Below are 23,736 nucleotides of genomic sequence, written 5' to 3' on the forward strand. Positions count from 1 at the left end.
CATGGTGTCTTTCTGCAGCACTAGAAAGGTAACTAAGACAGAACTCACACTAGGGTAACAGAATTGAGAACTCAGCACCCCCAAAGAAAAATATGTAGGTATGAAAGGTGGTCCCTAAAAAAGTCAAAAGTTTCTTCAAGCAAAAGTGACTGGGGAGACTATGGTGGTGCTAAGACTCTTACAAAAGAGAGCAAACCAAATACGTAAACAAAGAGCATGAATTTGATTTTGAAAATATGACATCTGAGTTACCGATGAGACAGTTGAAGAAGCAAGTTCAACATGTTAGGAACCAAGGTCTGAGACACGAGGGGATGAATCTGCCCCATTGGTACCTTTTCCCAAACAAAAAGGGAATGCAGTCTGAAAACTCATAGGAGGTACTGCAAACAGAGGATGAAGGCAAAGGATCTCACTAAGAAAAAAGCTCATTATAAAAACTTAAGAGAACACCAATTCCTGGACTTCTAACAGAGATATTATTTTCAAAAGGAAGAGGCAAGTTTTAACACAGAGTATATGCAAATCAACATATTACAGAATGTGGGTCAGGCATGGTGGCTCCCATTGTAATTCCAGCACTTGGTGGCTGCTACAGGAAGACAGCTAACATCACAAAGCAATCTGGGCTACAGAGTTAGAGCCTGTCTCAAAGAAAACAAAACAAAGCGTATATAAGCTGGAAGAGAATGGAGAAAAACCACTTGGACCCAGCTCCTATGAAGTCATGAGTTCAAGAGACTCACTCAATGAGAACAGAAGCCTAGTTATAGAGCTGATAGCCTTTCAGTCCAGTCAAATAAATAAATAAATGAAATGAAAAGATAAAAGAATAAGAAGAGAGGAGCTTTTGGTGGGGAAGCTTGTCTGAAGGACGAGGCATAAGATTTTATAAGCGTCAACATGAAGAAAGATATAAGAAGAGTTAGAAAAAATATAGACAGGTTTAAAAGGAATGGAAAAGTTGGTGGCTTCAGAAGGTAGGAACACCATGGGAGGCAACTGGGAAAAAATATTTATACAGTGTCAACCTGAAGGTCTAACAGATAAAGTCTTGCCAGGAGAAAAGTTGCCCAATCACCAAAGAGAGATTGCAGTTATTCTCATGGCAATATTAAGAGCTTTGCAACAACAGTGTACCTGTCTTTCAATGCCAAGAGACATGCAACAGACCCACTGCCTAAAAATGCCAATTCTAGCATAACACAAACTGGAAAACAATGGCTTCTTTTGCCTCCCCTACAAAACCTATCCTAACTTTCCCTATTCCACTCTTTGTCTACTTCCCTTCTCCCCTGTATCTTTCCTTTGCTTTCTATATCCAGAAAAGTATAGTACAAAATAAAAAAAAAGATATATTTGATTCCACACCAAATAGCTCTTTCTATGTGAAGCTGTCTTGATCAATAAAGTTGAAGAAAAATTGTAATTTTAAAATACTACAGTATACTCATTTTTATGAAACACATGCAATTATCCAGGTGTTCTGTCTGTTTCTTGCAAAAGGTATGGAAAAAGCTGAGTTTGTAAGTTGCTTTACCTGCACAGTGTCCTCATGACCTCGTACTGATTGTAAAAGACAGAGCTTGATTCAGAAGAAAACTGTCATTCTATACCTTACGCTCTCCCAATCCCTGCAATGGTTAGAAACACTATTCCACAACTTTAGACTAAAACACTTCAGTTGACACAGTAAACAAAATTTAATCCCCATTCAAAATATTTTATGTGCTTCTAGACGAAACTTGGAAAGGCAAGGTTGAAGTATAATTCATATTGGGCAAAAGTCTGTGACATCTAGCCTAGTGTCATGCACAAAATAGATGCTGAGTAAGTGTCTACCAGATGAATTTTTTACTTATGGCCAACTTACAAATTTGTGAGTGTGGAATGATATATATTCCCAAATTTTCAAGGGGAGGTGGGTGCTTCTGCTACTCATTGTTAGCTTACTCAAATCCACAACCTCATTGTCTAGAAGGTACTGTTTAATCCTGAACTTGATAGCCAATAGTAATTGATACTACTTGTGCTTGATAAGGTAAGTGATCGAGGTGAATGAAGAAATGGGGAAAGCTCTCCTTTCCTTAGGATCTCATGGGACAGCTCTAAGTTATCTTTCTTTGAACAAATTAACTATTATAAGCAATCAGGTCAACTTCATAGTAAAGGCCCGGCTTGGTGCTGGCTGTCATGTGCTCCAATGTTTGAGGAGTGGGTTACATATAAGTACCAGGATGTAGCCTCTAAAAATTAGTAGTTGAAGGTTAGACACCCTTATTGTTTTTTCAGAATAACTGGTGCACAAATACTTCCCTCATCTACTTCTCCTTTAGCCTTCATCCTACTCCAACTTTGAAAATTTGAAGACTTTATTAAGCGTAATGTCTCCAAACAAGAAGAAAAAGAACAATGTTTCTGAAGCAAATCTACCAAGAAAAAAGATTCTTTGATTTTTGACTGACAAAGTGCTAATTTTTAAATTACTTAAAAGCTTTACCTATATGTTAGCTTTTAACCACTATTAACTATTCATTTCAGGACCTTTCTATTTATTCTTTCGTGAATAGATAGTTTGCTTATAGTTTGTTGTGCTCTTTATTATATTGAACCACAGTTTACCATTATTCACCAGTATTATTAAACAATATGCTTTCTCTCATTTAAAAAACCCTGACTGACAGAAATAAATGAGGATACAAAAAGAAGTAAGTATGGTACTTTTAAAAAATACGTCATGATTTTAAATATCAAAGGAAGTTTTCTTTTTCTTTGACCGCGAGAGCCTAAAAACATCTGTTTATGAGAATAGCAAAGAAAAACATGGTTCATGATTTCAACAACTATTAGAAAGTGTTATGTATACTCTAAAATATGAAGTTTAAAAACATAATGTAAAAGGTTGGGCCAGCCTGGGCCTCAGTGGTCCCAGCAGGTACCAAGGACCACCGAGGTGCTGACCATCTTCTCAGGCCATGATGCTTCTTACTAGTTTGTGGCACACACACCCTGACACACACACACACAGACACACAGACACACACACACTCTGTGGCTGACCTCAATTGTGGAATCTATAAAATATGTTTTAGGAATGATAAACTTCAAGTTTTGCCTGACTTAAACAATTCCTAAGATTCTTCATTCAATTTAATTATTCAGTCATTTCTATCCTTGCTCCAGAGGAGGGATTCAAGGTAGTTAACTTAAGCTCACACAATATATGGCTCTAAGGGTCCTAGAACGATATAACGTTAAGTACAGTGCAAATGTCAACACACATGCACACCAAAAAATGTACACACTCCTGCAAAATAGAAAAGTATGAAATTAAACTGTAAACCCATTCATTCCAAACAAGAAAGTTCTGGCTAATGCACTTTGAAACACTTCAGAAAGTTACATCTGAAAATTTATAGGTCTTGCTCTTGGATTCAACATTTCTTTACTGCCAGCCAAGGGAGCATGCCACACAACTACAGCCTTCCTAAACTCTAAACGGACACATCAGCTTGGAACAAAGGTTCCGACTTCCAGACTGAGCTTCCAGATTGCTGTTTTCTCTTGATGCTCTCCCATCCTGCAGTGAACAGGTGAATCAGCTGAAAAAGCTAGAGGATGACAGCCCAAGGAAGAGTTGTGAAATGACACAGCATCCTGGGGCTAATTTCAGAAGACTGTGACCCAATGATGCACTGTTTACAAGTGGTGGTGTTTGGACACGCAATCAGACCTTGGCCCAAGTCATTTGGCAGTTTCACGTAGAGCTCACCAGGGCTGCTTACACAGTCAGATCATCTTTGGACTTTTATTTTCCAGCGAGTAGAAATATGTAATCTCAGATTTGGTCACAAGCAAAGGAAAGACACAAGATTACGACAATAAAGCGGCCAGATGGCTTCAGTGAAAGCCAGCAAGCCAAGCCTGTCGAGCACTTCTCCTTGTATTGCACCTCAGCTGTGGAAAGAACAGGCACCTACGCCCCTTAAGAGAGAACCAGAGCAAAACCTCACGTTACCAACAGGTTGATGAGCCTCCATGAAGAACATTTAAATGCTTTTATAAATTACAAGCACCAAGGAATGACTTAAATACTTTAAAAATGACAACTTCCAAATATCCCTTCTCTTTTATTTGCTTGTACTTAAACACTAATCCCAAATGAAAAGCACGAATTCTCAAATAAAGACCCATTTATCCATCAAAGTCCACAGTCCAGTGGGAAGGGCACGGGGGGTTAGCAAGAGGAGAGTGGGGAGGTGGGAATGAAGAGCAAAGTATAATGACATGTATGAAAAGGCCACAATAAAACCAATTAGTTTCATATTAACTTTTAAAAAGTAAATATTTAAAAATGCTGTTCATTACAAAAAAGCAGCTCAGAATCAGTAAGAGAGTAGAATCTATGTCAGCCGGCCAAGCTAGGTGTGTATGTGTGTGTGGGGGGGTTGCTCTTGGGCTGACAGATACAGGGCTGTGCCTGCTGGGGAGACCACTTGCATGGCAATGGTCGGGAGCTTCCGTGCCACCTCCTCCCAAGCTGTGGGAACCACAGACTGGAACAGACAGTGGCAGTTCCACATCTCTTGGTGGAAACACCACAGCAATGCAAAGCTGTGGGGCATGGAAGCCGCCATTGGAAGAAGCAGTGTGTGTGGCCAGGATCAGTCTCCCCAACTGAAAATTCAGGCGCTAGTCTGAATTTTCCCACAAATGGACTTGACTGCGCCTCCTGAGACATTGAGTCTCTGTAGGGAGATTTCATGGGTCAGCCATGGCCAGAACTGAGCGATGAAGACAGCATCCAGAACAATTCTCCTGAGTCCCCAATGCCTGAACTGCTGACAGTTTATACCAGCTGAGTATAAGACAAGAACCTTAATAAGTTCAGGGCTCTTGTATTTAAAACTGAAAAATACTACCTACCTCCAAAAGCCTGGTTTATTTCAAAATATTGTAGAATATGTTTCTGCTTTTATTAAAAACTTTTAATATAGTAAGAGACGCTATCTCCAAACAAAACAAAAATTCCTTTAATAAGCTCTACAACAATGCCCCTATGATGATGTGCAAAAAGCATGATAAATGATGGTCAAATAAAATTCCAATTTTAATTTCATTATTTAGAGTTAATTCAAATGAACTCTAACACCTTAAATTTCTTGACAGTTATGAAAATAAACTTTTTCCTCGAGGAAACTTGAAAGTGTGGGGGGGAATGATGTGTTCTACCTAGTTTCTGTTTGTTTTCCTTATTAAAAACAGAAAAATTAAGAAATTCTACATGGTATGTAGCAAAAAAAAAAAAATTAACCAATCTTCTAGGCAATCCTGCCATTACATAAGCACACAAAGGTCACCTGCCTGGCTGTGCTCAGCTTCAGCAGACAGCATGTGGGTAGGCAAGCCTCTGCACTTGCTCAGAAACTCTGACTCGCTACTTCATTAACTTCAAGTTGTCGTTCAGACACAAACAGCACAGCCTTTGTTTAGTCTGGCTTTTAAGACTTAGCAACCATTTTCTTCTCATGATCTTTTTTTTTAATATTTTCTATTTTCTTTTATTTTTGTAAAATGTATAGAGGCTTTTAAAACGTTGGTTTTTAATTTAAATATTTTATCTTCTGCTCTCAGTTTGTTGCATTTGCAAATTTATCATGAGAAATCAACTCAGTGAAAATTTTAAATAGGTATCAAAAATTAGTACTTTTACCCCTGCTCAGGTATAGCCCATGGCAGCTCAGTATCCAAGTGGCTTCCCTAGTAAGGGGAACAGGAACTGTCTCTGGTATGAATAGCTCTTTGACCTCCCCACCTGCTGTGGAAGGAGCAGCCTAGCTAGGCCACAGAGGAGGATATTGCAGCCAGTCCTGATGAGACCCTGATAAGCTAGGGTCAGATGGAAGGGGAGGAGGACCTCCCCTAGCAGTGGACTTAGAGAGGGGCAGGGAGGAGATGAGGGAGCGAAGGTGGGGTTAGGAGGGAATGAAGGAGGGGTCTACAGCTGGGATACAAAGTAAATAAACTGTAATTACTATAAAAAATTTAACAAAAAATTAGTACTTTTAATTGTCAGAGACTATAATACCTATTGAATTAATACTTTCATCTTTGGAGTATATAACCTGTAATGAGGTAGTATTTTTATCATTGGAGCATATAATATTTTGCCAAACAATATAATTTTAAGCAGAATAAAATTTAATGTGTGTACAGACAAATTATTTTTCTAAGCAAAACATGGATATAAGTTTTAAAACAAAAAAAATTATTTTTTTATTTTGTATTTTACCTAGTATACTGATTTACCGTATGTCTTTAAACTAATTTTAGGAGCAAATTAGTCTATTTTCCTGTAATTTGGGGGTTCTTAAGGTATTTCAGCTTATTAGCCAGGCATTAGGACTTCAGGGCAATTGAGGCCCGGAAAACCTCAGGTTCTGACTTTTTGCACTGAATGGTTTGTTCTAGTGAAATGGCAGCTGAGATTTTTTGGAGATTTGGGGTTTGTTGTGTTTTGCTTTTGTTTTTGTTAAGAATGTCTTTGGAACATCCTTTTAAGAAAATCACAGATACAATTAAAATTCTTATGATAGCAAAAGTTTAAAATTGTTCTTTATGTTAATTTTATACTGTCTTCTCATGAAAAGAAAAACACTCTTAAATTAAAAGCAGAACACTGTATTCAGGATGTGCAGAACAAACCCCCTAGGACAGCCAAACTGCACAGGAGCGGTCTCAGATCTGGCACAGTCCACGCCCAAAACTGAAGCGCACACACACCTTACACTGAAGGCAGAGCACGCAAAAATCCCCTTCGAGAAACATAAATCCACGAGCTTCTTTCTTAAAACAGGGTAGATAAGTTGTAAGAGTACAGAAACGGCTATCAGTTTTTGTTTTGTTTATTAAAAATTGGTTAGAAGGTTTATAGCTTTCAAATGCCTAAAAGATATACAACTAAGCGTGTGTTTGAATCAGCTTTTAAGTCCAACAACAAAAATGGAAACCTCAGGACTCAGGTGAACACTGCCCTTGGAGGAATGCAGTTACCTACGGCCGCAGAGGCCTGCACACAATCACATCTTGTCCCAGTCCCACCGCCTGCCAGAACAAAGCAGGCAGCTGACCAATTATGGGTGTTGATCTATACAGGGACCCTTTGTTCTCCAACAATGTCAGGGTCACACGTCCGGGGACACATATTTACCTGGAGGATTCTTGGCAGGATCGTTGTGGCTTGGACTTCCTGATTGTCCAGAATCTGTAAAGAAATCACAGAATATGTTTTCTTTATAATTTGTTTTGAAAGAATTTCACAATACTAAGAAGGACTTAGGAAAAAAAATTAAGGTACAACAATGGGCTGAAGTGTTTAAATAAAGCATACTTTCCCAAGCCATTCCAAAGCAACATTTTATTCATCAAACCAGATAAATGTCTATACATATTTCTTCGTGAAAGGGAACAATTACTCGTCTATAATGCTTTGGGGTGGAGGAAGGTTTTCCTGAGATGAGGTCTGGCTGTAAAGCCACTGAAACCATTTGAGGGTTAGGCAAATATCAAGGCCAAGATAGCAGAAATTTGAAATAAAGCAGATACTGTCCCTTAAAAGACACAATCTAAATATAATTAAGAACACTTTTAAAAACCTGAAAAATCTGCCTTTCTTCAGAGATGAAAAGGCACAAAAACAAGAGCCTTCTCTTCCAGGCTTTCACAGGCATGTTCGCATACCCACTCCAGTAATCCCCCAGCCTACTGGATCCCAGCCCAGTTCTGTCTGCATCCCATAATAGCAATCGATTTGCAAACACCAGGAAAAGCATAAATTACTAGGTAGAAAACCAACATGGCTTTGCGGAGAGCAAATTGTTGGATCAATTTAATCTCCATCTGTGAGATACAGACAGACTCTTAGATAAGGAAGAAGAGGCCGCCGCAGTCATTCAGAGCAGCCCAGGCCATGCCATCCCTCACCAGCACCCCAGAAGGGGCTCAGAGGATGGCACTGTCAGCCAGAGTGCCTGTCCTAACCAATCCACACTGCTATGTCTGGCTCACTCCTCTCTCCCGTGGATCCTCTGCATTTATTTGTGTCGTCTGCCCTGGGTTCTTATACACTTACTGGCAGAGAGTAGCTTAGAAATCTTTTTTTTTTAATTGGTTCTAGCATTTAGGTTTTGTCACCACAGCTACACTGCCCTAGGAAGGAAGGGGCAGAGAGCCTGTCTACCTCTTTGTCTTCCTGGGGCTGTTCATGGCCTGAACACACCAGGCTTGCAGTACATGCCAGAGGAATGGATGGCTCAGATTCAGCAGCCTTCTTTGCTTGCCTACAAAAAGGCAATTTTGAGCACAATAGTGAATCTCAACAAAATGTGGTACTGGCAGTGTCACCAACTGCCATAAACACACAAGTCTCTTCCTCAAAACCTTGCCCTTATACTTGAGGCAAGGAAGGGATTGAATTAAGCAGAAACCCAAACTCTTTTTGTTTTTTATTAAGGTCATTTGGTTATGTCAGGTAAGTGATTAACTTGCTGCAATTGTTCTTAAACTCTTGAAGGTAGGAACACCCTGTTAGTCTATTTGTGTATAAAACTTAGTTATTTGTTTCTGCCTTTGTCTTCTGCTTCCTAGGTCAGGGTTAACGGTGAGGAAGAATGTAATCCCTCTATCCCATTTCCTTGTTGTTGTTGTTTTTTTCCTCCTTTGCTCTAGAGTGTGTGTCATGAAACCTTAGCAACCTTGTTTTTGTGATTCCCACAGTATCTTCACCTTGCTTCTGACTTTGTAAGATGGAGGGAAAGAAACTGGAAAGGGATCTGACTGCCCTCACTGTCATCTCCTGCAGCCAGAGGCCCAGTTCTCATCTCCAGGACCTTTTTCTACTACTTTTTTCTGGAAGCGAGGCAAGACTGGATGACTTACAGCTTAATAGAAGAATTTTTTTTTCTTTATTCCTTTCAAAGAGAATGCAGGACTGGCCACTTTTCAAACCTAGAACATAACAGTTGCAGTAAAATGTTACACTGTTTCGTTTTGCTACAACTCTGCTGTTTCTACTTTTGAGTTCCTCTGGTGTCTGTTACACAAGCTGCCTGACAGGCTACCTTTTCAAGGAAGCCTAGCCTGTTGAGATTCCGACTTACAGAGTCAGACTCAAAGGCCAGGCCCTCCAGTTTTTCTCTTCCCTCGCTGGAGCTACTTTATAGGTACAAAGCTCTACAACAAGCAGCACATCTAGAAACAGCAAGCTGGGAGAAGGCTGCCAGGTGCCATGAGCAGGAAAGCCGCACAGCAGCTTTCTCTGGACTTCAAACCTAAGCCTTATCAGCTTTGGCTACAGTGACTACAAAATGGCATCTAGCACCTTCCTCATCTCTGCTGCCGAGCCGGTGTCCAGCAGAATAAAAAGCAGTGTCTGGCCTGAGAACCTGCTCACTTGCCAAGGGTGCACCCCTCATTTCCACAATGTCCCACCTCCCACTGGAACAGTCTTTCTCCCTCTGCCCCTCCCCATCTTATGTGTGTTAAAAGTTACATTCTCCTTTTATGTCTAAAAACTGCAGATCAATGTCTTCAAGAAGAAAAATATTCACTTCAGAAAACCACTCAGAATACCATAAGAATTTCGGGACTGATGAATAACTGTCACAAGCTTGTTTTCTACAACGAACTGGTCTGTCCACTACCCCCCAGTGACAGGTTTTCCTTCATGCTGTAAAACCTGTACCTTCTCATGAAGCCAAATAGCAAATACCGTGTCCCCCAAACACAGATGAGGGCTCCTGAGAGAGCAAGCAACACATTCACTTTTTAAACTGTGAACTCTAACACTGCAGTCTTCTCCAATGTCACCTTAGATCAGTCACTTAATTCCAGTTGCTGGAGAGGGAAATAACCAGGGAGCCATAGCTGGCAGAGAACCCAAGAATGAACTGTTATTGTGGTTGACTTCAGAGAAGGAATTTTTCAGACCACATCTAAAACCCCCGCAAATCACCACCCAGGTCAAGTTACTCCAGACTCAAAGGTTTCATTAACCACTTCCATCACTCCGTTCAAATCCCTTCGTGTGTGTGTGTGTGTGTGTGTGTGTGTGTGTGTGTTTGTGGATAAGGGGGGTTATGTTATACTGAATACTGGCTCTGTTCCTCTCTAGTTCACGTGACCTTGTACAAAATTGGTTAGCTTTAGAACCTTGTGCTTCAATCATAAAAGCTGCAATAATAAAGCCTACCTCAGAATCGCCACAAAGACTGTGTCATACCAAGCATGAAGCTCTGGTTCAAGTACATTCTTTACCATCAATAAATACATAAGAGATATTATTAACTAATAGGCACTTTAAAACACCTAAGATTTTTAATGGACTAACTCTGGGGAAGAAAGATAGAAAAGGAGGAAGTTGGACTCTGTCCATAGTGGTGCAGTACCTAGAAATATCAGCTTCGGGTCTCTGCACACACATACGCACCCCAGAATGCCCATGTCAATGCCTTGATCCCAGGCCCCTGAAACAGCGGTACCAGAGCCCTGCCCTGAGCTTTAGGGAGAGGCCATCAAGATGGAGATACAAGCAGCTGCTGCAATCGTGCAATCGTCTACCTGGAAGCTTACACCTTTAAGAGGTGAGGCTGACAGGATTAGGGTTAGGAGCTGCCCAACACGCTGTGTTTTGAGTCCAGGAAGATTTTGAAGCCACAAAGAACAACACAGGAGGCCCTGGACGGTGACAAACCAGTCTTCCCACCTTCTCCCCACCCTCTGTTCTCTAGTTCTTGGTCTGAATCTGTATTTCCTATATGTCTTCTCCTTTGGGTTTGACTCAACATAATTTGGGGGCAAATTTGACTTTGTATTACTTCTTTGTGAAATTCTCTAGAACTCTTCAAGACAGAACTCCTACTCCAGATGCAAAGGCCCTTTTGCCTCAGCCTCCCTGGTGGCTAGGATTACAAGTGTGTGTGTAGAAGCCACTCAGCTCTCTCTACTCACAAGTATAAATCCAAGCATACTAGTTATTCTTTTGGGAAAAAGAAAACTGAATGACAAAATCTCTAAATTGTGATTTTTACCATGGCTACTTCTGTTCCTTGGTGAAGGACTCATATGCCTTCATGGCCTACATAGCCATGACCCAGTTTTGTTTTGTTTTTTCACTCCCCTTTGGAAGGCAGACCACTCAGTCTGGCTCCTCTAACCCAACTTCACCTAAAGATGATACAGTCTGACAGAAGACCTAGAATGCAGCTCTACTAGGCCCGAGCAAAGTGGCTCCCTGTGTGCCCTGTTCAGATACCTTGCTTCTTACTGTGTGATGCAACCCTGAAATCACATAAAGCCAAGTGATCCTGCAGTAGATTAAATGTTTCGGGGAACCTGACCTGACCTTCTCCCAACTTCCCTCCTCCTCCCTCCCCACATTGCTATGTATCAGCACATCCCAAGTCACTTTCAGAACTCAAAAAAAAAAAAAATCAAAACAAAAGCATGTTTTCCATACATGTTGAGAATTTTGCTACTATCAGGTGAAGGTTGTTCACTCCTGGGTAATGCTAACGAGATGTGGTTCCGAGTCAAATTTACTGTCCATTCCCACCACCAAAAAACAATGTTTTTTAGATAATCTGGTAGAAGTCCAATAAAAGTTTGTCCAATATAGATATGGTGACAGTAAAAAATGACTTGTGAAGTGGTAGTCACCGGCAGTGACTCTGAGGCAGGCATGACTAACTGCTGCTCTCTGAGGTGAGCAGGAAACCTGAGCCGCTATGGAGCTATGACAGTCAGCCAGTCAAAATCCTGCAGCAGCACTGCTACACAAGCTGGGCAGCGTTTGACACCCAGCAATACTTGCTATATTTCTACGAGGTTCACAGAGAACTAACAGTCATCTGTTTATCTGCTTATTTAGTGCACGGACATGAGCTCAAACAACATGGCACACATGTGGAGGTAGAGTGGGGTTTTCGCCTTCGACCTTTCACATGTGTTCTGGGGAATGAACTCAGGTCACCAAGTTTGTGCCACAAGTACTTCTATCTACTGAGCCATTTTACAGGCGCTAATTTCTGTTTATACACACACATATACATATATACATAAACATATAATATTTGTTCGTGAAGCTCAGAAGTGACCTAGTGTGCTAGGAATGCACATATTAAAAGCTGAAAGCTTTGGGATGGAGGAACGGGAAAAGGCAGATGGGGAACATCAGGTCAGAGTCGTGGAAGAAGGCAGGGCTACTAGAGGTATGGTGACAGACCACTCAAAAAGCAGGAAGAACTGTGAATGTTTTCACCATAAAGAAATGCAGAAGAGGAAAGAGACATGTCAAAACAGATTTAAGTGTTACAAAATGGATACATGTGGTGACAGAGTCATGGTACAGCCCCACAAATATGTGAAACTTGCATTTGTATGTATTAGTTTCAACATTAATTTCAACTAAGAAGTTAATGCACTCTAATACAATAAGCATATATGAAAAAGAGACAGCTTCATTATTCTTAAGGAAGGGGCCAAGGTTACATCACAAAAGACATCAGATGGAGGTGACCCTTGGAATAGTATCATAAATATCCAGACAGGAGGTTGTGGGGCACATCTTTAACCCAGCACAGGCAGCTTGGTCTTCAGAGTGAATTTCAGGACAGCCAGGAATACACAGAGAAACCCTGTTTCAAAACACAAAACAAAACAAAGACAAACAAAACAGGAAAGAAAGAAATAGCTTGACACAAGTCTACCAACAAATACACAGTCCGTACTTCTCTCTGCTTCCAAGGTGATCTTTATAAAACTCAAAACTAATTAAGCTGAAACCTTTGTATTCCGTGCAGCCACAAAAGAACTCCAAAGGTTTTCATATGCATCAAGGCACCTTGACTTGACTTTTGCCAATACCTGGCTGTGTCCCTTAGCTCCTGTCCTCCTGTATTTGTGTGAGGCTTGGCCTATCATGTCACCTCTTTGCTCATTCTGATGTCTTCATGATCAGTCACCCTTTTGGGGCATCTGATCAATGTGTGGCTTATTTGCTACCCTATCTCTCAATGTTTGGGCTAATAACAGCAGTGCTTAGTTATACCCATCGCTCAGAGAACAGGCGGTTTATGAAGTAGAGACGTGCAGAGCATGCTACTCCATGCAGACAAGACCACCTAAGCGGGGAGGAAGAAAAGGGGGCATGGGAGCCAGTCCCACAACTCAGGTATGAGCTAAGGTAAGCCTTAGCCCTGTTTCCCTAATTCTAGACTGGACATTTGGATATAGGAGCAGGGATGGGGGGGGCTCACGAGCACTTTCCTCAGGAACTGATTATTGGGTCTCACCAACAAAGGGAAAAGTGGTTTGTTTGGGGTCAGGAAGCAAGCAGGGGACCAAGGAATGACTGGACCTGCAGCCTTCCAGGACCTCATTTTACTCTAGACTAGAGCCTCAGCCAGAAAATAAAGTGTCCTTGGGTGTGGTGTCATGAGTCTGTAAACCCCAGCTGGCAATAACGCTACCAGCACACATTACAAGTTCAAGCCCAGCCTGAGATAGACACTGAGACCCTGTCTCAAAGAATGAGAAAGAGGTGCACAGACACACATGCAGGCGAATACTCACACACAGAAAATACTATAGACAAGTCATCTTCTATAAAAATTTAAAAAATGAGAAAAGAAGAAAGAAGGGACTGAATTTTAGAAGGACAACTTCAATTTACAGTCATTTTGGCACGAAGAAGGGACAGACCAAGGTAAATTATAGGCACTCTTCCTGCTCTAAAATTATATGGTTGTACAACAATATAGCTTTTATACTGAAGGATATCAGAAGAGTAAATGAAACCCAAACTTTAACCTGTTAGCCTACAGATAGCCTCCTGCTTCAACTAAAATTAGTCATCGCATGATAAAGGCCCCTTTGTCATAGTCCTTTGCCTTAAGCAGGTGAAGAAAAAAGAAAAAAAAAAAAAAAAGCCAGTCCATTGTCAGCTACAGAATAACAGGGGATTTCTTAGGGGATAAGACCAGTTCTCATCTCTTTAAAATACCATTCATTTTATAAATACACTAACCTCCCTCCCTCTCTCCCTTTCTCTCTCTTTCTCTGTGAGTGTGTGGGTGGGTGTGTATCATAACAAAAGGAAGTACTAAAGGAAAAAAATGAAGATGTGAAAAGAAGAAACTTCAAGAAGAGGATGCAATCACATATTTAAAACCAAAGCAGCAAAGAGATAAAACCATGCCTGCTTTTCAGGACAGGAAGAGAACTGTCCTCAGAACAGAGCCCCTGCCCATCTTGTTCCATCCCAGGCCTGCGGAGACCCTAGAAGACTGACTCCCTAGTAGACAATAAATTGCCTTTACATAATCACAGGCAAATACTATATAACATGGGCCAGGAATATTTTGCCCTTCAGCATAGCTAAAACACTACCCATTTAGAAGAAGGCTGCTTTGTTGGTAGAGGTTGCATAAAACTATAACTTTATGATATTTTCTTTCCCTCCTATTAAATTTTTATTAAAATAAGGCAAAGATACATAGACAAACTGAGTGACTTCCTGCTTCTAGAGAGCCCATGAATATGGGGGAAATCTTTCTCTCTCCCTGCCTTCCCCTTTAGGCTTTTGTCTCTCTACCTCACTCCCCCTGCCTGAAACCCTGAAACCCTCCCATTCCCCTAGCTTCTGAAAGGCACATTCTATTTGAAGTTTTCCCTCCCTCCTCCCCAGGTCTCCCTTTCTCTGTCTCTTCTCCATAACACATTATCTATTTGAAGTCCCATCACTGCACAGTTAGCTAACAATCTATGCTGTGCTGGCTCTGCTACTTTGTGATGGAATGCCTGACATGTTTTGCTGAATCTGTACCTCTCTCCCTTAAACCCAATGTTGAGCAAATGGGACATCAAACAACTCTGAATACTTCTGGCAGAACTGAAACAGTATTTGTGAAAGATGGCTTCCTCCACATGCTAAACCAGGCACCCCCACCAACACTGCTACACTTCTGAAGGCCTGTACCTTTGGCTCCCCCTTTCTCTGGCCTAAGACTCACCCCGGGGATATAATTTAGCAAAATGCATAGTTTGAAAAGATGTTACTTATTTAACAAAAGATAACCACAGAGCAAGGCATTGGGTGCACAGCATCCTCTGTTTCTGCTCCCTCACATACCACCTTAATTCTGTCGTTCAGCATTCTTATAAAGAACTGCTTTTCTGGCTGGATGCAGTGGCGCATGCGTTCAATCCCAACGCTCAAGGAGGCAGGGGCAGGTAGACATCTGTGTCAAGGCAGCCTGGTCTACAGAGCGAGTCTAGGACAGCCAAGGCTACACAGAGAAACCCTACCTCAACCTTCTACACACACCCCTACCCCCCTGCCAAAACAAAACAACCTACCTTTTTTTTTTTTTTGCTTAACAGCAAGAATAAGTATAAGGCCTCACTCACATCCCAAGGATTAGAAAGATTTGTTTGACTGGAATTAGCCAAAGCTCAGAGTGCTGAACCAAGTGTAAAGGGAGAAACACCGCAGGAACACTGGAGAACAAAGTAGGCATGCCCACCACAGGAGCCCGGGCACAGGGGCAGAGCTGTAATATCGCATGGCCATCACAACACTCCCGAGGGAAGACCAGGATGATCAGTCCCCATCTCTGCCCCAGGATTGTCTGCTGAAGCAGAGGGAGACCAATAAGGCAGGGCTCCCACCAGCCTCACCTGGGCTTCTGCTTGAGGTCTTTAAAGTACAGAATGCAAAGATGCCATTCAAGACGCCATTCCGGTCATTGTCAAGATTGCTAACTTTCTACAGTGTGTTTTCAATTAAGTAAATAAAATGTGGTAATTAAATCAAGATTGCATAATATGTTTTTGATTTGTAATCTCATTTAAATTAATTAACTGACTCAATCCTTGTTTAGTTTTTAAACTGGCCTAGTTATGGAAAGAGTCCCCGGGAGCAAATCCAGTTTTCTATCTTTAAAAACAAGGCAGAGCAATCTGGCGTACTTAAAAATCAAGTTGAACACACCAGCATAATGTAAACACAGAGGCAAGAGTGTTAGTGCAGAGAGGGAGGAGTTCTGTGGCATGATGTTGACTGAAAAAAAATAGTTCTCACACCAGAGAGAAATAAACTAAAACATTATTTATTCAAAACATTTCTTTCCCAATTTTATGAAGATTGCATGTTTGTTGGGAGCAAAACATTTCCAGCTGTATTTTAAGTTTCCAAAGAGAGCTGTACAATTTGTAATCTTTCATAAACGCGGCCCATATCTCACAATACTCCATGAACACGCACTTTGTACTTCAAGGAACAATTCACCGGTGCAATTTGTCAAAAAAAAATAAATAATAAAAAAAATAAACGAAAAAACAAAACAAAACAAAACTGGCCAGATCCAGGAAGAGATGAGACGGCCATACTTGCCTCCATCTGGGAGATATTTTGGATTTCAACGATAGCACATAATATGTTCTCCCCCACTTGGTAGCTGAGAATCTTGCAGTGAGAAAGGTATATTGAACAAGCTGGAAATGAAAAGCAGAATGGCCGGAGACTCAAAAGCAAACCACGAAGAACTTAAAACTCAAAGAGCAAATCAATGTTAAGAACTTAAAACTCAAAAAGCAAATCAATGTTCAAGTCCTTGTTCTGATATTCATAAAAATTTTTAATTTGTGAATTAAGAGAGTGTAGAAAAAGAAATGTTGCTTTTCCTGGAGTCCCCGTCAGCATTTGGTCCCTGCCTGGCAAGGGCTCACAGGACTGCTCTGGCAAGTCTCCAGTTTTTTCTGCATTATTCTAAATCTTATACACTACACTCTGCCTGCACCCGGACCCTCTGCCCCATGCCATTTTGTGTATTTTCCCCAAGCTTAATGTTGTTTATCTAGGTTAAAGCCAAACCAACATGCTACTTTCTAATGTTTTACCTGTGATCTTTGTTCCCAGGGCAGGACATGTTCCCCAACACTGGCCTGAGTCTGGACTCCCACCTTCCTCAACCATTTGTACTCTGACCCTAAGCAAACCGCTCCAAGCCAGAATCTCTTTCATCTTGCCCACTCGTTTAAAGCTGTATAAAAAGCCAGCAATGGTTCACACCAGTACTTGGGAGACTGGGGCTGGAGAATTGTTGAGAGTCTGAAGCCCGCTTGAGCTATTCATAGTGAGTTCAAGGTAAACCTGAGATACAAAATGAGACCTTATTTCAAGAACAAAAAAGCCAAACTAAAGAACACAACACTATACAAGAAGAAGATAAAGTGTAGTCTGAACTGACTCTAAAGGGATTAGAAATGTGGTGAAGGCCGGATAGAATGACATTTCATGAGTCTGAAGGCTACAACATTCTTAAACATGTACACAAAATTTTAATTAATAAATTAATATCCCCCCTCCCTAATATAGCCACACATGATACGCCTTACTGTTTTCCCTCCAGAGTCCTGCTAACAATGTTAGTGAAGGACTGGGTCAGTATCCATCAGTCCTGCTACATTTTAAATCCATGGCATCATGACCCGTCTGAGTTTTACTTGCAGCTGATCACAACTCTGGACACACAGTAGGTGCTCAGTTATATCTGCTACAGTTCTCTTGGAAACAAGGTGATAACTGGTAACACTTGAACACTTTTGAATCCTACATATAGAGCCAGTAATAACAATCACAACCTTGGGCTATTTTGTTACCTACATACATTTTCACTTTTAAGTGTCTGCAACTCAACAAAGATAGTTAAGTCAATGGCTCCAAAGACATATTTTTACCTTTTTGCAGTGCTTGTTACAGACAAGGTCTCTCAAATATTCTCTACTTGAACAAAAATGTCTCTGATATGTTGTTAAGCCTAACATTCAGAAGGGCATGGAAGTCCAACCCTCAATCTCAGTACAGAGGTAGGAAGCCATTCAGGACTACACGTAAGACCCTGTCTTTCAAAACAAGGTTTTACCAAGTCATTTAAATGTTTTTGTTTATATCATTATATGAGCTTATAGAAAAAGACTGATGGGCTTTTATGTCATATTATTAGTTATGTGTGACTAATTACCTATCTTTGCTTATTATTATATCATGAAACTTGAATTACTGATCTTATGAAATGTCTCCATATAATCTGAAAGGGCCCAACAATGACTTGAACAGAAGAGTAAAATGAGGAAGGACAGATTTCTACAAAAGGTAAAAGAAATTGTGTCAGCTATCCCTCAGTTTCTGTTTCTGACACACCTTTATCATAACAATAGAGGAAAGAACGAGAAGTCACTTGGTGATCAGGAAACTCGCTGATTGTGGCAGATAATGGCTTAAATGTTCCAACAGTTCCTTGATAAGTAGTTCAAAGAACTTCTGTCCCCATGTTTTCAGAGCAGAAGCTAATTTACCAGGAAAGCTACGTGGATAGCAGATCATGGAAGGAACATTTTTTAACAGTTAAAAACACAGAAAGAAAGGGGGGGATAATAACTTACACCTGCAAGTCAAGCCTACATGAGAGGAAAACTGCTCAATTATATTAATAAAATTTATAAAAACTAACCTAAGTTTTTATTCATTTTTTAAAAGAAGATCAAGATTGTACCAAAAGAATTGTTTGAAAGAACTGTAAAAAGTTTATAATCTAAAGTTACAATATAAGTTTGCAAACTGAAAGCTTCATGAAACATGAAAATGTATTATAGTTATGAAATAACAGTGTTCCGACTAGTAATTTTGAGGAAAAAGTTTCAGATATAGACAATTCTACAGAATGGTAAGCCAACTTTTTATAAGCTCACTGTGGAATCTCTGCATGGTTTCTCGGGAGATAAGAAAAAAAAAACTATAAGGAAAGGAATTTGCACCGCCATGGCTATTTTAAAGAAAGAGCAAGAGAGCCCAGATTAATTCAAGGAACTGTGAAACTGCTCAGCCTCCCTCTCATTATATCTTTAATTGAGATTCAAACTACCTCCTGATAGTTTAACTCTATAAGCTAAATCCAAAATTATGAAAAGAAAACAAGTATCTGCAAAATTTCCATCCATATGTCTTAATCCCGAAGATATTAGACCTATGTAATTATATACATCAATGACTTCCAGATGTGACAAAATTTTAGCCCAGAGTAAATTCAAGCTCTTTAGGATGGACTTACCCTTCAAGCTTACAACACAACCATGGCCAGTGTTCTTTTCTCCAAACTGATTATCATGCTGCCCTTTCAAAACTGACACTGCCTTTAAATCAAAAACAGACAAACAATGTGCATATCCAATCTACAGCAAAATCATAGAAGAACACAGAGAACCACATTGTCATTAGCAGGTTATGAATAGTGCTTGATTACAAGGGAAGCAAACAGTGGTTCCTTAAAGATTCTTGATTCCTCTTCCTAAATGATCTGAAACTTTGTTTTAGTTCTAACAACAACAACAATTGCAGGCCATCACAGGTTGGTTCTTGTTTCAAAGGGATTTGGGTTCTGGTCTTAATTACATAAAACAAAATTCATTTTTGAAAAGATTATTAAACTTTGAGTATTAATCAAGGAGATCACCCATGGAGAATTTTTAAAGAGACTATTCAGTCCTGTATCAGGTAATTCAACTCCATCAAAGAAAATAGGTGTGAGAAAGCTTTGGGTGGTCTCTCAAAAGCTCCATGCTTTCCTCAAGTTGCTTTTCCTGGAGAGCACTCCCTGCACGCCCTGCCTTGCAAAGGAGAATCACCAAGGTATGGCAACTGGTCATTCCTCAGTTTCAAGTACTGCCTTGCCCAGTTCCGTTCCTTGACTCTGGACAGGTTACCAGGAGGGAGCAATGGCAGGACTAAAGAACAAAGGTGCACGCTTCTGGCCCCCGGGGTGCATCTATACAACCCCCATACCAAGTGGTTGCTCTCCTGTTGCTGATTCGAGCCACCACTGGCCAGGTTTCTGCATGCAGATCCACGCAAGAACTCGAGAAACAGCACCTCTGCCCTCGATCCTTCCACTGCCGCTGGTGGTGAGCTGGTGTGTGGGGTCCCTTACACATTTGGCTTTTCGGCAATTCTAAGAGTTTTTGAATTGGTCCCTTCCATGCAATTCCTTCTGTTGGGCTACCTTGGAGTTCTGTTCTTCATAGCTAACAGAAGCAAGTGCTTTTTGAAATCTGACATGTTTATCATTCTAGAATCAATGCCAGGCAGCGAAGCTAGTCAACATAAGTCAGATTAAATATAATACCACTTGCATATTCAAGTATTTATGATCATCATTTAAAAATGGTTAAATAAAAGAGCACTGCCCCCATTCTTTCTAAAGCTTGACTCTTAGACACCAAGGTCCTTTGTGCCACATGCTATTGAGATGTAAAGATAACTAAATAGTTAAGTTTTCAAAATCAAGCTCAAGATACAGTCTTCTGGGATATCTTTTAAGAACTCCAACCACCTACTCCCACTTACTCTTTTTTTTATAATGTGGCATAAGCTTTCTCTCCATTAATTAGCAACATCATCCTATTTGTATGTTGTTCCCACTCACAGGACTGTACGTCTTTTGGCTGGAAAGAATAGGAGCTTGATGGGTTTTCATATAATGTTATGCAGTTGTATTTTCATGTCTCAGTTTTGTCAACTTGACAAAAGATGCAGCTTTTGAGAAGAGGGGACCTCAACTGAGAAAATGTCCCTACCAGACCGGCCTGTGGGCAAGCAGAGGGTGTATTTTCTTGACTCATGGTTGATGTGGCAGGGCCCAGCCTACAGTGGGTGCTGCCACCCAGGGGCTGGTGGTTCTGGGTACTGTTAAGAAAGTAGGTTGAGAAAGCCATGGAAATAAAGCCAATAAGCAGCATTCCTTCTTTCATGGCTTCGGCCTCAGTTCCTGCCTCCAGATTCCTACCCTGTTTGGGTTCCTGACTTCCCTCAATGATGGACCGTAAGTTACCTGTGAGTGTGAGATGATATAAGCCCTTTCCTCCCCAAGTTACTTTCGTCATGGTGTTTCATCACAGCAACAGAAAACTAAGAAAATGTCTCGCGTGACCACCACCATCCAAGCATGTGGTAGTTAGCACTAAACAGTATGTGAAGATTTTATCCATTGAAAACTCATGTTTATTAGAAACTGGCTCAGCATTTACTGCTCTTCCATAAGATCCAAGATAATTTCCCAGTACCCACATCAACTGTTCATAACCATTCATATGTAACTCAGCTCCAGGAAATCTAATACCATCTTTCAGACTCTGCCAGCAGCTGCTTTCACTTGTGCACCTACCCTAACCAGCAGCATGCACGCACGCGCGTGTGCACACACACACACACGCAAAAAGAAAAATCAATCTTTTTAAAAGGAAAATTATGTTTATTAAATCATTTAAAATTTAAAATGATTATGAGATCTATTTTAATCAATCTGTGCGTTGCATGGCAAAATTTACTACAAAATATTTATTGACAAAAAGAAAATGGGAGTAGACCTAAAATGGCCATGAAGGCTATTTAGAAACAATATCTGCTTTTTGTGTTTCCCGTTTGAGTGAGAAAGTTACAGAGAAACTAAAGACAACCACAACAACACAGACACAGATGCATTGAAAAAGCACAAAGAACCACAAGTGGGGACAGCCTTAATATTTCTCTGTAAAGGGGCCTAGACACTGGCAGCCCAACAATGGGGAAGGAAACTGGGTCTAAATTTTAACCATCTTTTAAGTTACACACATAATATCTGAAACCTTAACTTTCATCATAAGTTATAGTTTTGGAAGACAGCAGAAAGAAGTGAGAAGTCACCCAATTATTCCTGTGGCTCTTCTATGTAGCTACTGTGAAGGGCCCTGGGACAGAAGGTGTAGCCCAGCTAAGCCAGGACAAAACAAAAAACAGTGAGTTGCTGACAGTATATGAAACAGATAGGTGAAATTCTGAGAAATGTGACTGGCCCCAATATAAGTATAGAGCTGTCCTCTTGGAAATAGCCTGATAGAGCAACAGGAGCAAATGTCCAAATTCACACAACTTATTTGAAGATTTTCCTAGAGGCCAATTAACACAAAATCTCCATCTGCTTATACAAATCACAGAAGACAGAACAAAATGAGATTGAAATATGATAGGTAGCTAATCTTTTTTTTGGGGGGGGGAGGTGCATAGAGAGGGTTTCTCTGTGCAGGCTTGATTGTCCTGGAACTCGCTCTGCAGGTCAGGCTGGCCTTGAACTCATAGAGATTATTTTTTTTTAAATTTTTAAATCAGATATGTGAGATACTGCTCTCCACCTCCCTTCTTCTCTGTCTCCGATGTCCACCATCAATCTCAGGAAGTTCAGATCTATTTTGACCTCTGACCTCGAAGGGTATCTCATCTCTTGTCTAAGACAGGGCATGTTGGCCTTAATTGCCAATAAAGGCCTCAAAGAGGGTATCTGGGGGTCTCTCTGCCAAGAATCAGAGACTGCAGCAATTAATTTACTTCACAAGAGTGATAAGCTATGGAATGAGGCATAGGGCTTTATACAACACTGACCAGTGACCAAGGCAAGACTAATCTGGTAAACACAGAAACATCCCCCCCCTCCTACTGCCAGCCTGCAAGGCCCTTTCTCACCCAAAGAAGCGCGGCTCCCTGTTTCTTCTTTAAGTGTCCTAATTCTTTGCAAACTTGATATATAAGAATGGACAACGAAATAAAATGTGATAAAGCCCAGATAATTTTTCAAAGACATGAAACAGAAGTAATCTCAAAGAATATGATGTATCTATGTCTACTTTTTACTTAGAAGTCTAAACTACCAGTGACCAGGCTTTCATGGTGCAGCTACTTTGTGTTCATTGACTCAATGACAATACAAGTAGCTTCAGAATCAGCCCAAGGTGAATACAAAATGCAGTCATCCCAGTATGATCGAAAAGCCCCCTCCTCCCTTCAGTCACAGAGACTGGTACGTCTCAGGAGTAGGCTTTCTTTCACTGAAAAAGAATTTACAGCTACGAATGCCACACCAAGAAAAACAGAATATAATGGAGCCGTAAGATAGGAAAGAATCTTGAGACTAAAACAAAAGATAAAAGGTCTATGGCTTTAAGAAAATATTTTCCAAATTTTTCTTTGCAGACACAAGTCAACAAAATAAGAACTGAAAAATCCCTTATGAATATAATCTGATTTTTAAAATGGAATGGTCAGCTGACACGACCCATTCAACCTGGCATTTCACTGCACTTATTCCCTCGGCGCAGGGGCAGGCCAACAGTGCTGCCGAAGGATGGGCATTTCCCTTTTGCTATTTCACAAACAGGCCTGCACTGATTGACTTTTTACTTTCTGTTTACCATGATCAGTTTTTGGTTGAACATTCATTATGGCACAAGGACAGGTGCAGAGGTAATGATGAGGTAGTCTCAAAGCCATTATTCCTCCCAGGAGGTTTCCAGGGACATTTCTAAGTTTAAGGTAGTTCTTTTGCTTAGGATAAAGTGAAAAAACTAGAAGCTCACCCAAGAATTTTGAAAATACAAATGAATATTTTTTTTAAACCCAAGTACTTTACCTAACTTCACATTTTTTTTTTCACCCATCAGATGTCAAAAGCAGAGTCCCATGTGGACTTTGAGCTCCTCCAAGTGGAAGAGGGCTCCTCTTCTGAGGAACAGTATCACACGCAAGCCTCCACGGACACTGACTACTTAAACTAAGAGCTCTACTCCAAATATTATCTCTAACCATAATAAAACAAA

General features: G+C 40.6%; 1 protein-coding gene across 8 annotated transcripts in view; it reads right to left on the reverse strand.

The window, feature by feature from the left end:
* The window catches only part of Nfib (nuclear factor I B), a 224,547-nt gene that overhangs the window by 84,618 nt on the left and 116,193 nt on the right, over positions 1-23,736 (reverse strand). For all 8 annotated transcript variants that reach the window (XM_060365777.1, XM_021649507.2, XM_060365778.1 and 5 more), the window contains one exon: positions 7,211-7,264. In XM_060365777.1, the coding sequence (XP_060221760.1) occupies positions 7,211-7,264 (54 nt within the window). The remainder of the gene's footprint in view (positions 1-7,210; positions 7,265-23,736) is intronic.

The sequence above is a fragment of the Meriones unguiculatus genome, chromosome 12, assembly GCF_030254825.1.
Source record: "Meriones unguiculatus strain TT.TT164.6M chromosome 12, Bangor_MerUng_6.1, whole genome shotgun sequence".
NCBI classification, from domain to species: domain Eukaryota; kingdom Metazoa; phylum Chordata; class Mammalia; order Rodentia; family Muridae; genus Meriones; species Meriones unguiculatus.